We start from the raw sequence: 14,386 nt of genomic DNA on the forward strand, positions 1-14,386 counted from the left end.
TCGTGGTGATATGGCAGTTGGAAGATAGTTTCTGTAGTAAAAAAAAAAAACTAGGATTTAAATCTTTGTGGTAAAGTTTGTTACGATTTATGCCCAAAATTGAAAATTCCGTAAACTTTCTGTTAATTATTAGCACGTCTGTTTTAGCTTAATATGTGTATGGAGAGTTCCGTTTTAGTCTAATATGTGCGGCACGTGCTAATAATTAACAGAAAGTTGACAAAATTTTTAATTTTGGGCATAAATCCTAACAAACTTAACCACAGGGGCTTAAATTCTAGTTTTTTTCACCACATAGGCTACTTTCCAACTACCCTATCAGGACGAACTCTGACAATTTTTCGTTTACAATTAGACCTATCAACTATCTATTCTAATGTATAATATGCTTATAGTTTTATACAAAAATACTTTAAGAGCTCAATTAGAGAAAAGAATGACGGCAAGAGTCGAACTCTGACAATAACTAATTTAACATCTAATCTAATAAAATTTATGATCTTAGAGGTGTTGAAGACAGAGGAAAGGAAACGGCAAAAGATACAGTTTTTCAATTATAACCTTCATCTTTTTATATTTTATTAGTGGGACCCATACATCACAACACATTCTAAAATAATCCTTGCGTGTTTAGCGAATCGGTGGAGTTTAGCGAGTCTCCGTAACATCACTGGAAGATGTTGAGAAAAAATACATCCATAATAAAGGGTTGGGAAAAAGCTGACGGCCTTCAATTATTCTACCGCATCGTTTCTTGGAAGGAGTATGATTCTTTATCTTTTTAATTTCTTTATTTTTTCATGTTTTCATATTTGAATGATCAGGGTTGAATCACGTTAACATCTTATATTTATTTATTTATATAAATAATAAGATAAAAAATAATTATAAGAGAAAAGAACGGAAGAAAATAATAATAGGAACGTAGAAAACCCTCCTTATTCCTGGAAACGTCCTGCAATCCAGTCAACGCATGGCGGAGTAAAATAAATGAAAGCGTGTTGAAAGGTGCAAAGAATACAAAAGGTTGAAATAACAAGCAACTACCATTTGGCGTTTTTTCTTTTCATGATTCCAAAGCGACTTCGATGAAATTGCGAAGAAAAAACAAAATGTTGGACAAACACGAAAGCACCTTATAACTTAATTTTGATCTTATTTTATCATGCTGAAATTTTGAAAGTCACTATTGTGTACTTTAAAATTCAAAATTTATTCATTTTGATTCTTAAAACTGAATAGTCTCTTGAGTGAGATCCATCCTGAATAAGACTACATTATATATGTTAATAAATTTGATTATAAATCTCCACTATGTGTTAACATACAACAAATAAAAAATATTAAAATGGAGTTTTATAGAGTAAAATAATGAAACCAACAGTAAATAAAATTAATCTCCACTGTGCAGTAACATCTCACATAACAAAATTAACAAAATTAAAGTAATATGGAGTGAATTTTGAGGTTTATAAAGTAAAATGACAATTTTAAGTTTCAAGGAGCAAAATGGGATCCAAAATAGAGTCTCAAGGGGCAAAGTTGAGCGAATTTTGAATTTTAGAAGTAAAGTTGCGACTTTTGAGTTACAATAACATAGTAAGATTAAAATCAAACTCCACTGGGCGTAGCTAAAAACTAAGTCTAAAACCCAAATCTGGAAAATTTCTCTTTCGTATTTCTCAAGCCTGTGAAATTAGTATTGATGGCATGGCATGGGAGAAAATATAACAAAATTGCCCTCTGTTTAAAGGAGAAAATATTTTGTTGCAAATAAACATAGGCCTAGTGTAAGTTAGAAAATTTATTGTGAAGGTGCTACCATATGGTTTTCTTTTGGTATACTAGAAGATGAGAAATTATAATTATATACATATAAAATTTGAGAATTGTTATTGGCACTCCAAAAATCTTATTTTGCACTTCAAACTTACTATAATTAGAAAGAAATATACATTTGTGAGGAGCGTAGAATGAGATTTTTGTAGTGCTAATAACAATTCCCTAAAATAACAATTCCCTAAACTTTATTCAACAACATTAAATTTTTTTTGTGAACATGCTACGAAAACATAAGGAAATTATACATTTCTCTACTCACATGGATTGTCAAATCTCACTAATGTGTATCATACGTCCATTGATAAATTAAACCCGTTTGCATGAATAATGGGTTAACGATAAATGACAAAGTTGGAAATTTCTTGTGAAAATACCATAGTATAATTTTCTATCATTTTAGTAGAATATGCACAAAAATGGGGGTTATGGGAAAGTATATTTGTTTTAGCTAATATGATTAGCCTATTTTATTAGGCAATTTTTTTTTAATTATTCTGAGTGAATTCATAGGCTTAATGTAAGTTTTTTTTTTTTTTGTTTTTTGGTTTTTTTTTTGTAGAATAGGCACAAAACTTGTACTAGAAGATGAGAAAATATTATACTTATATACATTAAGATCTTGCCCTAGCGCTAGATCTTAAAAACTTACTTTCAATTTTTCATCCTTCTTACCCTTATACAATTGTTATGTGTTGTTTCCATTATCAAGATGGATGGAAAATTGGATGAAATTTTTAAAAATCTAACGCTAGGAGGAATATTGGCTAATTATAAAAGTTCAAGAGCGTAACTGGCTAAAATTAAAGTTCATGGGAAAATTGGCAGCTCCATACAAATTCAGATGGCAAATCGACAAATATGCCTCTTTTTATTGAAAATATCAACTATCTTTCTAATGCACAATTATTTGTTATAGTTTATACAAAAAGCACCTCCTCATTTACCTAATTGTCATGCTCTAATTGATTCTTAGCTATGAAATTTTTAGTGTCCCTCCCATTACAATTTACAATGCCAAGTCGTTTTCTTTTTTTTAGTAATGACATACTCTAATTGATTATTAGTTGTGACAATTCAGTTGTGCCTTCTTCTTCTGTTACAAGGTATTAAATTTGTGTATTTTTTTTAATGTATAATGGATGTTATTAATTCTCTATAGTATTGAATTTGATTATTTTCTTCTGAAGTATATTGTTATTCATCATCTACAACTTGTCAATGACTTCTATGTTGTTTAGAAGTCGATAACCAATCAATTCCTCTAGATTTGGCAATGCATCTAGACTATATGTGAACAGTTCTGTATACATGACCCGTTGACGTTAGTATAGATACCACATAAACTTACCCACAAAAAGATTAACACCTGATCCCGTGACATGAAAGTTCTTATCTTACGGAAACTCTTCAACCTTGTGGTATTGCATTTATTTTGGGAGAGCATGAATCAGATTGCGGTGTTGAATTACAGAAACAGATTTCTAAACAAAAAAGTCAAGAAACTGTACAAACAGATTGAATCTGAAACTATGTTATGTAAGAATGAATAAAGCCTCTTCTCTGTCAAAACCAATAATACTCAAATTAACAATAAGTCTTAGTTCACTATTCAGCGTATGTTTTGTGAGAGCAGAGGCTGCTATTTATACACAATCAATCCATGTAATTCTCCTTTTAGAATCCTTACTCAATACTGAATAAGTTACCTTATTGTATAAAATGTGTCAAAACCAGTTTTCATACTTTCATTCAATCCTTCACAAATAAGGATTACGTATATCTCTTTACATTGGGACTTTTCTATACGAATCTGAAACAAATAGCAGGCCTTAGGACTCTTGGTCATGATCATATTCTTATATTGATACAATACAGAGCTAATTTCAAAATCACAAATACTCAATCTGCACCTTTGCAACATTGTGAACCAACTGATTAAAGACACTCAAAACAAGTTTACTCCCACTTTTGAAGCCAAAACATTTAACATCAACACATAATACTAAATCGTAATCATCTCAATATTCAAACCACTTGAATAACATGATTCATAATCCAAGTAATTACTTAAACCAAAATCTAGAAAGATAATAAGTAATACTATGAACAGCACTTTATAATTCCACCAACTGCTTTATCAAATCAAAAACTGACTTTAAAGCATTATAAGAACCATAAAACAAAATTTGTCTTCTAGAACGATTAATCATAGATAATCTGGAAACATTGAACCCAAATGAAAACATTCAATTATTCAAAACTAGCTAAAACATAAAACTAGTTGAAACAAAATAATTGAAGCAAAACTAACTAGTAACTCAACTTATAAACCTACAAAAATGTCATCACCTTCAATACTTCTGTACCAGCAACTACTCTCACTGATCAAAAGATTCCAGCACTCCCATTCGAGTAACATGAGCTTTGAAAACTCCAAATGGTAAAGCTTTAGTCAAGGGATTTGCAACCATGAGATTTGTATTCAGATGTTGTACTTCTATAGCTCCTTCCTTCACCATTTCTCGAACTTTCAGACATTTTACATCCATCAGTCTACTAGCAGAAGTCCTCTTATGTTTTTAGAGAAAAACACAGCTGAAATATTGTCACAAAACATCTTCATCGGTTTTTGAATTGAATCCATTATCTTCAACTCACTTATGAAATTCCTGAGCCAAATAGCTTGCTTGCTGCCTTCAAAACATGCTACAAATTCTGCTTCCATGGTAGATGTTGTTATAATAGACTGCTTAGAACTCTTCCATGAAATAGCTCCACCTCCAAGCATAAAGACATAGCCTCCAGTGGATTTTCTTTTATCCAAGTCTCCAGCCAAATCTGAATCAGTATATCCAGTGACTTCCAGTTGTGGATGCTATACACGAGCATGAAAGACTTGGTCCGTTGCAAATATCTCAGTACCTTCTTTGCCGCAGTCCAATGAGCTTCACCAGGATTTGATTGAAACCTAGCCAAGATGCCAACAATGAAGGCAATATCAGGTCTTGTACAAACATTTGCATACATCAAACTACCCACCAACGAGGCATAAGGTTTGTCTCTCATATTTTTCACTTCAATTTCACTCTTAGGACATTGTGCTCTAGTGAATTTATCACCTTTGTTGACAAGAACGTGGCCTCCATTGCAATGCTCCATGTTAAACTGAGCTAGCACTGTATCAATATAGCCATTCTGAGATAAACCCAAAAGTCTCTGCCTTCTGTCTCTCACAATCTCTATTCCAAGAACATAGTGAGCTTCACCAAGGTCCTTCATATCAAAATTAACACTAAGCATGGACTAAGTGTTCTGCAATAATTGAGAACTAGAACTGGCCAGTAATATGTCATCGACATATAGCACCAAAATTATGAAGTTTGATCCACTGAACTTGAGATAGATGCAGTCGTCTAACTTATTTTCAGTGAAACCATGAGCTGTAACCACTTGATCAAATTTGAGATACCATTGCCTTGAAGCTTGTTTGAGACCATAAATTGACTTATTTAATTTACAAACCATATCTTCCTTCCCCCTTTCAACAAATCCAATTGGCTGCCTCATATAAATATATTCTTGTAGCTCTCCATTAAGGAAGGCCGTCTTGACATCCATCTGATGCAGCTCCGAATCGAAATGTGCAGTCAAAGCCATTATGACCCTCATGGAATCTTTTGATGAAACAGGTGAAAAAGTATCGTTGTAGTCTATACCTTCTCTTTGAGTGAACGCTTTTGCAACTAATCGAGCCTTGTATTTTTCAATTCTACCTTGAGAGTCTCGTTTGGTTTTATAAACCCACTTACAACCTATAGGCTTGATTTTGGAACTAGATTCAACCAATGTCCAGACTTTGATTTTGCTCATCGATTCTAATTCCTCCTTCATTGCATTGACCCATAAGATTGATTGTGAGCTCTCTATAGCTTGATTGTAGGTGATGGGTTCATCAATATTACCTATGTTACTCAAATTCTTGCAAATAGACATAATCATTTGATATGGCCGACTTCTTTGTTCTTGTCGATTTTTTTAATTCAGGTTCAGCTCGAGGTGCTTCTGAACTTTCAATTTGCTGTTGTGTTTGCACAACATGATCTTCCAACCGAGTCTGATCAGATGTAGTTTCTGTTTCAAGTTCACAATCTGCCATTTGATGATCTTCTTCTTCATTTGGACTAATCTTTGGAAGGAATTTGGGAAGAATAATGTAATTTTTTGCAGGAGAGACGTATTCATCCGAGATTTATTCCTCAAAATTAAATTCATCTTGATTCAAATCTGCCACATCTTGGTCTTCTAAAAAAACAGCATTGTGTGACTCTTGAATTCTCGAATGAGCTTGTGGATCATAAAACTTGAACCCCTTGGACTTTTCGCAGTAGCCAACAAAATAGCAAGACTGAGTTCTTGCATCTAATTTCTTCTCATGTGGATTATAGAACCTTGCTTCAGCCTTGCAGCCCCAAACATGAAAATAATCGAAATTTGGTTTTCTTCCAGTCCAAATTTCAAAAGGGATTTGTGAAACAGCTTTGGTTGGCACCCTGTTGAGTATATAAGTTGCTATTTTGAGTACTTCTCCCCATAAGAATGCTGGAAGTTTAGCTCTAGACACCATGCTCCTCACCATCCCAATCAAAGTTCTGTTCCTTCTTTCTGAGACTCCGTTCTGCTGTGGCGTTCCAGGCTTCGTATATTGTGCCACGATGCCATGTTTCTTCAGATGAAGAGCAAAAGGTCATTTCTGTTGACCTGCCTCAGTATGCCTGCCAAAATACTCTCCTCCCCTATCCGATCTAACAATCTTAATAGTTCTATTTAATTGTTTCTCAACCTCAGTTTTAAAAATTATGAAGTAACTAAGGACGATTGATTTTTCACTAATCAGATAAGTAAAACTGAATCTAGAGAAGTCATCAATAAAATTCACAAAATAGTTGTTCCCACATATAGTTTTAACTGGAAAAGGACCACATAAATCAGTGTGTATGATTTCAAGTAGATATTGACTCCTCCTAGCTTCTAGTTTTCTAGTATTAGTCAATTTCCCTTTTAAACAATCAACACATTCACTTTTGGTTTGAAAATCAAATGAGGGAATCAAATTGGATTTAGATAATTGTAAAATTCTCTCTTTCGAAATGTGTCTAAACCTTTTATGCCACAAAATGTAAGAATATTCAAAATCATGCATCCTTGTGGTGTTTACATTTAAAACATTGCACAGAATCATTTTCAAGAGAACAATCCAATTGCCAAAGTTTTTCATGTAAATAAGCTTTTCCCAAAACTAAGTCTAAATTATTCTTTTGAAAAAACTTTATACCCTCATTATCCCCAAGAAAAACCAAATTCTGTTTAGTTAGTTTTGATGCAGAAACCAGGTTCCATGTCATTGTAGGCACAAAAAGTACATCACTTAGTTCAAGTATAAAACCAGAAGATAATTTCAGTTTCACTTTCCTTGTAGCTTCTACAGAAACCTTAGTCCCTTCCCCAACAAAAACACTATGATTCATTTTATTTGTTTCTTTTTGTTTTTCAAAACCATGCAATGAGTTGACATGAACTGATGCACCAGTATCAAACCCCCAACCAAATTAGACTCCTCACAGACATAGACATCGGTATTACCCTTACTCCTCAGCCAATCCTTAAAAGCTTCACAATATTTTCTATAATGACCTTTGGTTTTGCTAAAGAAACATTTAAGCTTAGTTATATCTTTAATTTTAACTTTAAGATTGACAGATTTCTTAGAGGTTTCAGCATTTTTAGCAGGCATACCAGATTTAGAGACATTATCACAAGACTTAGAGTTCTTACTTGGATTAAATCCGCCACCCTTCTTGCTCTTTCCTTTGGATGCATGTACAAGGTTCACTGCTTCAATTTCCTTGCCCTTGTCTTGCTTCAATCTTCTCTCTTCTTGGACACATTGAGCCATGAGCTCATCCAGTGTCCAGAGATTCCCTTGAGTGTTATATGAGACTTTCAGCTGACAATATTTAGCAGGGAGTGCTTGAAGCACCATAAAAACCAATTGAGTCTCTGAAATATGTACATCCATTGAGTTGAGTTTCTCAGCAGCATCTGAGAGTTTCAGAATGTGATCCCCAATTGAGCCATTACCCTCACACTTGTAAGTTGTCAAGAGTGACATTTAGTGCCCAATTTCAGCCTTTTGTCGTTCCTGGAACTTCCCCTCAATAGCCTTGAAGTAATCAACAGCAAGGTCATGTTGTTTGATACCTCCTCTAACATGATCAGTCATGCCAGCCTCCAGAATAGATAATGCCAATTTATTTGATCTCCACCACCTCTTGTGCTCTGCTTTCTCAGCCTTGGAACATTTGTCAGTCAATAATGGGGGTTGTAGATTGTCAATTGCAATTTCAAATTCATTGAGTGTCAGTAGCAACTTGATCTCGCGTCTCCACTTCTTGAAATTACTTCCACCAGTGAGAATCGGAACACTTGCCAAATTCAAGGTTTTCAGTGAAACTGCAGCAGATCATAATGAAATCAGTAAACATGAACCAATAGGTTCTTGATTTCTCTACTACTAGTTAAACTTTAAAGGACAAAATTTGAACCAATTTGACCATATATGTAGTCTTAATGATAAAGGATACACATAGATCAAACAATTCAAAAAACTGTCCACTTTTCGGAATATGCATCAATAGATAGTTCAATACTTATCACACATAATTCCATTTGATTAACAGATAATACAATCTTCAAAAAAAAAAAAAAAAAAAAATATGCAGTATATAACATGCATACATTTTTGACATTGCACTTGTAGAGTTTTTGGCCCATCAAGCAAAACCAATCAATTATTGGAGATGTCTGGATGCAATAATTTAAGTCATCTTAATTAAACTAGATAATTGAGACTTCAACTTTTAGCAACATCTTATAAAATTAAAGAATCACACGATAACATGGGGATCATAATTAACATAAATGCATTTTAAATCCAATTCGTACAAGTCTGTTGAGTTTGTATTGCTTCTGAATCTCATATAGTATCTATTAGAATAAGGCACTTCAGATTCAAAATCATGGAGAAGTGCAGTAAACAAAAATTTCACTTTCTCATGAATCAGCAAAGATTGAATTAGACGAAAACGAAACACATACCAGTAAGAATCCAGATTGAAAACGAAATAGTGCAGCGAAAGTAATGAATTATTTATAATCTAGATTGACTGCTCTTTATGAACCCCAATTTTCTGAACCCCAATTCGAAACGACGGCAATTTTATTATACCAAACAAACATTAACTTTGTTTTTCATAGAGACAGCTCCTAGGTTCGAAACCTTTAGGGGCCCTTTTTTTATTTTTTTATTTTTTTTTCTTCGAGTTTTTAACTAAAACTTGGGCACTGATACCACATGTAAGAATGAATAAAGCCTCCTAGAGATCTTAGTCAAGTTAAATAAACCACGAATAACCAAAACAATTAACATACTGCAAGTATGAAATATAAAGTAACCTGCAGCAGCAGTAGAAGATGAAGCCATGATCAAACAATTAGCAGATCTTCTCCTCTCTGTCAAAACCAATAATACTCAAACTAACAATAGGTCTTAGTTCAATATTGAACGTACGTTTTGTGAGAGCAAAGGCTACTATCTATACACAATCAATCCATGTAATTCTCCTATTGGAATACTTATTCAATACTGAATAAATTACCTTATTGTATACAAAGTGTTAAAACCAGTTTTCATACTTTATTCAATCCTTCACAAATAAGGATTAAGTACATCTCTTTACATTGGGACTTTTCTATACGAATCTGAAACAAACAGCAGGCCTTAGGACTTATGGTCATGATCATATTCTTACATGTTACAGTAGAGTTTAAAAGTTTCATTAAAAACACAAACCAACACAGAGGTTGAAGAGCAACGTTCACTGAGGAAACACATCAGAACTGAGTCTTGTGGAGCCAATTTAGGTTCATATTCTCTTTGGCCACAATTATCCTTACGTTCTTGAGATACAACGAGAAGGGTTCCCATAAATATTTTGTTTCTTCATCACAGACCACTTCCTCTAACTGCTCAAGACCCAGGACTGATGGAGGCAGCTCTTGCAACCTCGAGCATTGTCTCATGTTGATCTTTCTTAAACTACTCATTTCACCAATGTCTTCGGGCAACACCTTGATGCTGAAGCAATCAGATATGTCAAGAAAGTTTACCTTTCCAAGGTACTTAATCGAGGTTGGAAGCTTCGACAGTTCTGTGCAGGATCTTAGCCTCAACATTTCTAAATTTTCCAAATTTCCAATCCCTTCAGGCAAGGCAGATAGCTTATGACAGTTAGTGACACTGAGCTTCTGTAATTTAATAAGATCACAAACCTCGGAGGGCAATTCAATTAAATCACTGCAATAGTCGATGTTCATTTCCTCTAGATTCGGGAATGCTGATGAGATTGAGATGGCACAGTTGTTGAATGCTTGACCGATGTTACACATGAACAAGGATATCTTCTTCAGACCCGCCAAATGTATGGGATTCTTGGTTATGGAAGGAATTGAGATGCGTTCTAATCTGATTCTCTTAAGATTTGGTAATGAACTCAAAAGTTGAAAGTTACTCAATTCAGCAGGTAAGAAACCATAATTTGTGACTATCACAGCCTTCAATTCATCCATGTTCACCACGGAGTTAGGTAAGGCATAGTTCTTTGTCTGGAAATTCAACACTAAAACCTCAACTTCTGGCATTTGCATGTCGTGCCATTTTGTAGAAAACCCTTCATCTGCAAAGTAACAACTGTGAGTGTCGGGAGGAGAAACTAAAATGAAAGTACTATAAAGACTAAATACGCACGGGCGTGCATGTGTAAGAATGACTATTTATTTGTGTGCGTCTACATAATTGCTAAAGAGAAAGGGTGCGATGGAACAACCAGTTGTTATGGATAATAAGCGGGCCTTCATCGGCTGATGCTTCTGTTCTCTCCACCATTTTGGAAGATTGTCTCCACATATGTCAATAATCAGTCTTTTTCTATGTTCTACCGGTCCTGTTTTTGAGTTGTAGATAGCCAGCTCCCTAAGAACATCATGCTGGGTAACAAAGTGCTCACTATAGTACCAGTCCCCCTCCGTCTTGTCCTTCCTGGTGATGATCAAAACTAATTTTCTTAGAAGAGATTTCTTCAACCAACATATTGCAATAACAAGTTATCAACATCAACAAGTCGTGAATACAAAGGGGAAAATTGAGCGAAAATATCGTACAAGAGAAAAGAAAGTATGCACTCTATACCTTGTAACAACAAGATTAGCTAGACTTCGTTTGGTTAGCTCGTAGAGGTTTGCAATGCACTCTATATCTGTATCCACATCATATAACTCTGCCCAGATATCAATGAGGGCAGCAGCAGGGATTCTTTGGTCTTCAGGAAATGAACCTAAGTCTAAGAAACATTCCTTGATGATTTCTTTATCAACGGCATCCAAGCTTCTTTCAAGGCAGAGCAGCAATTCAGTCTCTGAATCAAGAATAGAAAATCCTTTAGACCATTCAAGTTCTCTTTTTTGCCATATCTCAATAGGCTCCCCGCAAAGCGATCTCCCCACCACTGTAATAGCAAGTGGAAATCCCTTGCAACGCTCAACTATCTGCAGGATAATTTTCCAGAACAAAGTTAACTACCTTTTAAGTTGCAGAGCCAAAATTCAAGTTACTAAGATGAGAAAATGGTTAAATAACTATATACAGTATTCTAATTTTAGTTTTAGTCCACAAGTAAGTATGCTTAGATGCATGAGTACTCACAGGTTTATATGGTAAATGGATGTGTTCATTCACTCGATTGTGGATGCTTTGAGTAAAGTGAACATAATTTGTTCATAATTTTCAAAACCAAGTCAACTAATTTTTCACTATACATGTTGTGCATTTCAACTAAAAAGTACCTTTTCTGGAAGATCTTTTGGAATATGAGAGCTCTTATCTCCAAGGGATGCTGAATGATGAAAAAGTTTCATCGCATTGTCATGATCCAATGATTGCAAATAATAAGGGGAACCATATCCCCGAAATTCAGACCTAGATGTCACCAAAAACTTGTAATTTTCCGTTTTGAATTCATCAAACTTCTCCACAAGGGATTCTGATCCAGACCAAACATCATCCAGGACAATCAGTAAAGGATTCTGCCCTTCTTCCTTCAGAAAACGTTGCAGCAACGTCACTACACTGCCTTCGTTTTGGAAAGTAGGTGCCGGTAAACCCTTGCGTTGATATAAATCTTGAACAATATTTTCCAATTTAGGCTTTTTTGAAACCGTGACGAAGAAGATATTATCCTTGAATGTATCTATCCAATGAAAACATAATGAATCAGTCATTGAGGTATCATTTAAATCTGCCATAATTGTACAAAGACAAAAAATATAAACAATTCCGAGAGCTAACTCATAATATATGATACCTTTGACATCCTTGTCTTGACAAAACTTTGTAGCCAAAGTGGTTTTTCCACATCCTCCGGGAGCAGTCAGCACAACCATTGAAACATTTTCGTCCTTCAGAAGCTTCCTCTTCAATTCCTTCAGAGGAAAATCCAATCCAACCACTAGCGGGGGAAGTTCAGGTACTGCACACCAAGCTTCACTGTCGGTTTGTCTTGGTATCCCCATATTCGATTCAATTCTGCTGACCAGCTTCTCTATATTCTTCACCGAAACTGTGGTGTCCTTCACATCCCTTATTCCCTGAACGTTTAGTATTTCCAGAAATCGTTGAAGAGATTTATCCCATCCAATCAGCTTATTGGCGTATTTGTACCTTTTGTATACGATCCACCATCGAATCTTTTTGCACTTTCGAAGGAGCTCTATGCCCTTCTCCAAATGCGCTTTTAAGTTTTTCAGTTCCACAACCGGAAGATCCAATTTCTTGTTGGATTCTTCTATATCTTTCAACAATGGTTCCAAAGAGTCTAACCTGAATTTGATGTTTTTGAGTAGGGGCTTAAACACTAGATTCTTGGCGATCACCTCCTCGAGGCCCTCATACAGCGCATTGAATAGTGTTCCGAGACCAGCCCCTCCGAAAAGGTCATCTGCTCCACCCATTCCTTGATTCTTAACAACAAAAACCAACACCAAAATCAGAAAAACTTACAAAAGTTTCATTCTAAAATTTACGACAACAGAAAAATAACAGGGAAATTGGCAGAAATGATCATTTTTCACCCAATAGCTGAATGATCAGTTCTTCAGTATATCGTCGATATTTGATTTTGACAAGTTCAGAATTGGGAATATGAGATTTGATTTCAGACCATTTGCTACTTTCCCAAAACAATAACGGATTAGAAACTGTGGAAAAGTGAGACACTCTTACATTTGGAACCCAAAACAAAGAGATTCAGAAAACAAGCAACACAAAGTCGATTTTCTTTTATGTTGTTGGTGATCATGGAAGATAGGATAAACAAAAGTATATTTTCTTCTCCAAACTCTCTGGCTTTTATAGAAATACTTACTATTGAAGCTCGATAGAAATTTCGGAGTTGAAGCGCGTTAACTTCAGCAATAACTGATTGACTGTGGAGGGAGACTTGGAAATTAACCAGGAAACTGCATCAACATGTCTGGGAAACTTCAAGGTGAGAGTGAATGAGATAATCGAACAACCTGCAACCATATCGCAGGTAGAGGCCAATCAGAATTCGACTTTTCTTAGAAAACATCTTTTCTTATATCCAATTAAATTGTGAAGGTAAGTTTCGGCGACAAAAGCATATAGACAAACGGAAGTTTTGAACCAATCAGCAATTAACGAATTAGACATTCCTTCCAGGCTTTTTTATTACAGCAACTTTAACTACGTTAAAAGTTTTTAGTACTGCTTATTTTAATAAAAATTTATATTTTTACACTAAAAAAATTAATTTTGGTACTATTTATTTTACCCTTTATTTTGTTCTTATCGTTAAAACTCAAAGTTTTCAAGCTATTTTCATTAGTTTTCCTTTTATTATAACCCGGGTAATATTGAATAGGGGTGTGATATTCACACACTTCATTTTACTTTTCATACACGCTTCTAATTTTTGACAGTCGGATCTGATGAATTGAAGAAAATCAACTGATAAAAATTAATAAGAGATATGTAAGAAGTGAAATGGGATGTGTGAATAGCACACCCCTATTGAATAGATATCACATTAAAATATAATATTGACAATTTCTATCTTATAGGGTTTAAAAGAAAAAAAAAATAGATTTATACTTATATACCTTACTATGCAACGACATTTTCGATCTTATAAGGTTTTTTCTTTTAAAAATAAAAGATTTTTAAATATACCTTAAATCACTTTTATCATATTATTTATCTTCCTAATTCTCAAAATCCCTCTCACCCTTTGTTTTAGGACAAAATCCTAACCAATTAATACAAGTAAGTCGATTGAGAAAAATTATTTTTAATAAATAAAACACGAAATCCATATTTCAAAAGCTTCATATTATGCAAGACTCCATGTTTTTC

At 34.4% G+C, this 14,386-nt stretch overlaps 2 protein-coding genes across 4 annotated transcripts; both read right to left on the reverse strand.

Annotated features, from left to right (window-relative positions):
- Positions 1 to 6,237: 6,237 nt before the first annotated feature.
- On the reverse strand, positions 6,238 to 9,491 carry LOC103956294. Of its 2 annotated transcripts, none has more exons than XM_048575318.1 (3): positions 9,355 to 9,491; positions 7,675 to 8,352; positions 6,238 to 6,565 (listed from the first exon to the last, which is right to left on the reverse strand). In XM_048575318.1, exons 2-3 carry the CDS (start codon positions 8,009 to 8,011, stop codon positions 6,456 to 6,458), a joined length of 447 nt encoding a protein of 148 aa, XP_048431275.1. In that variant the 5' UTR covers positions 8,012 to 8,352; positions 9,355 to 9,491; the 3' UTR covers positions 6,238 to 6,455. Both variants share the same exon structure in this region, with proteins under 2 accessions (XP_048431275.1, XP_009366542.2).
- Positions 9,492 to 9,573: 82 nt separating this feature from the next.
- LOC103956306 (probable disease resistance protein At5g66900) lies at positions 9,574 to 13,583 on the reverse strand. 2 transcript variants are annotated; one of them, XM_009368277.3, is made up of 6 exons: positions 13,377 to 13,583; positions 12,318 to 12,972; positions 11,800 to 12,203; positions 11,147 to 11,502; positions 10,785 to 10,996; positions 9,574 to 10,634 (listed from the first exon to the last, which is right to left on the reverse strand). In XM_009368277.3, the coding sequence occupies exons 2-6, from the start codon at positions 12,961 to 12,963 to the stop codon at positions 9,793 to 9,795; spliced, it is 2,460 nt and encodes an 819-aa protein (XP_009366552.2). In that variant the 5' UTR covers positions 12,964 to 12,972; positions 13,377 to 13,583; the 3' UTR covers positions 9,574 to 9,792. The 2 variants fall into 2 exon arrangements, with proteins under 2 accessions (XP_009366552.2, XP_048431269.1); XM_048575312.1 differs by lacking the exon at positions 13,377 to 13,583 and adding an exon at positions 13,235 to 13,374.
- Positions 13,584 to 14,386: the final 803 nt, after the last annotated feature.

The sequence above is a fragment of a genome, unplaced genomic scaffold (assembly GCF_019419815.1).
Source record: "Pyrus x bretschneideri cultivar Hongxiangsu unplaced genomic scaffold, Pyrus_bretschneideri_v1 Contig8, whole genome shotgun sequence".
Classification (NCBI taxonomy): domain Eukaryota; kingdom Viridiplantae; phylum Streptophyta; class Magnoliopsida; order Rosales; family Rosaceae; genus Pyrus; species Pyrus x bretschneideri.

Coding starts and splice junctions, on each gene's coding strand:
- LOC103956306 (XM_009368277.3), bottom strand. CDS start 12,963: ATGGGTGGAGCAGATGACCTTTTCGGAGGGGCTGGTCTCGGAACACTA. Junction 10,997..11,146: donor GCTAATCTTGTTGTTACAAG/GTATAGAGTGCA, acceptor GATCATCACCAG/GAAGGACAAGACGGAGGGGG. Junction 10,635..10,784: donor CTTATTATCCATAACAACTG/GTTGTTCCATCG, acceptor GTTACTTTGCAG/ATGAAGGGTTTTCTACAAAA.
- LOC103956294 (XM_048575318.1), bottom strand. CDS start 8,011: ATGTCACTCTTGACAACTTACAAGTGTGAGGGTAATGGCTCAATTGGG. Junction 6,566..7,674: donor GGGTGGCGGATTTAATCCAA/GTAAGAACTCTA, acceptor CTTCATCTGAAG/AAACATGGCATCGTGGCACA.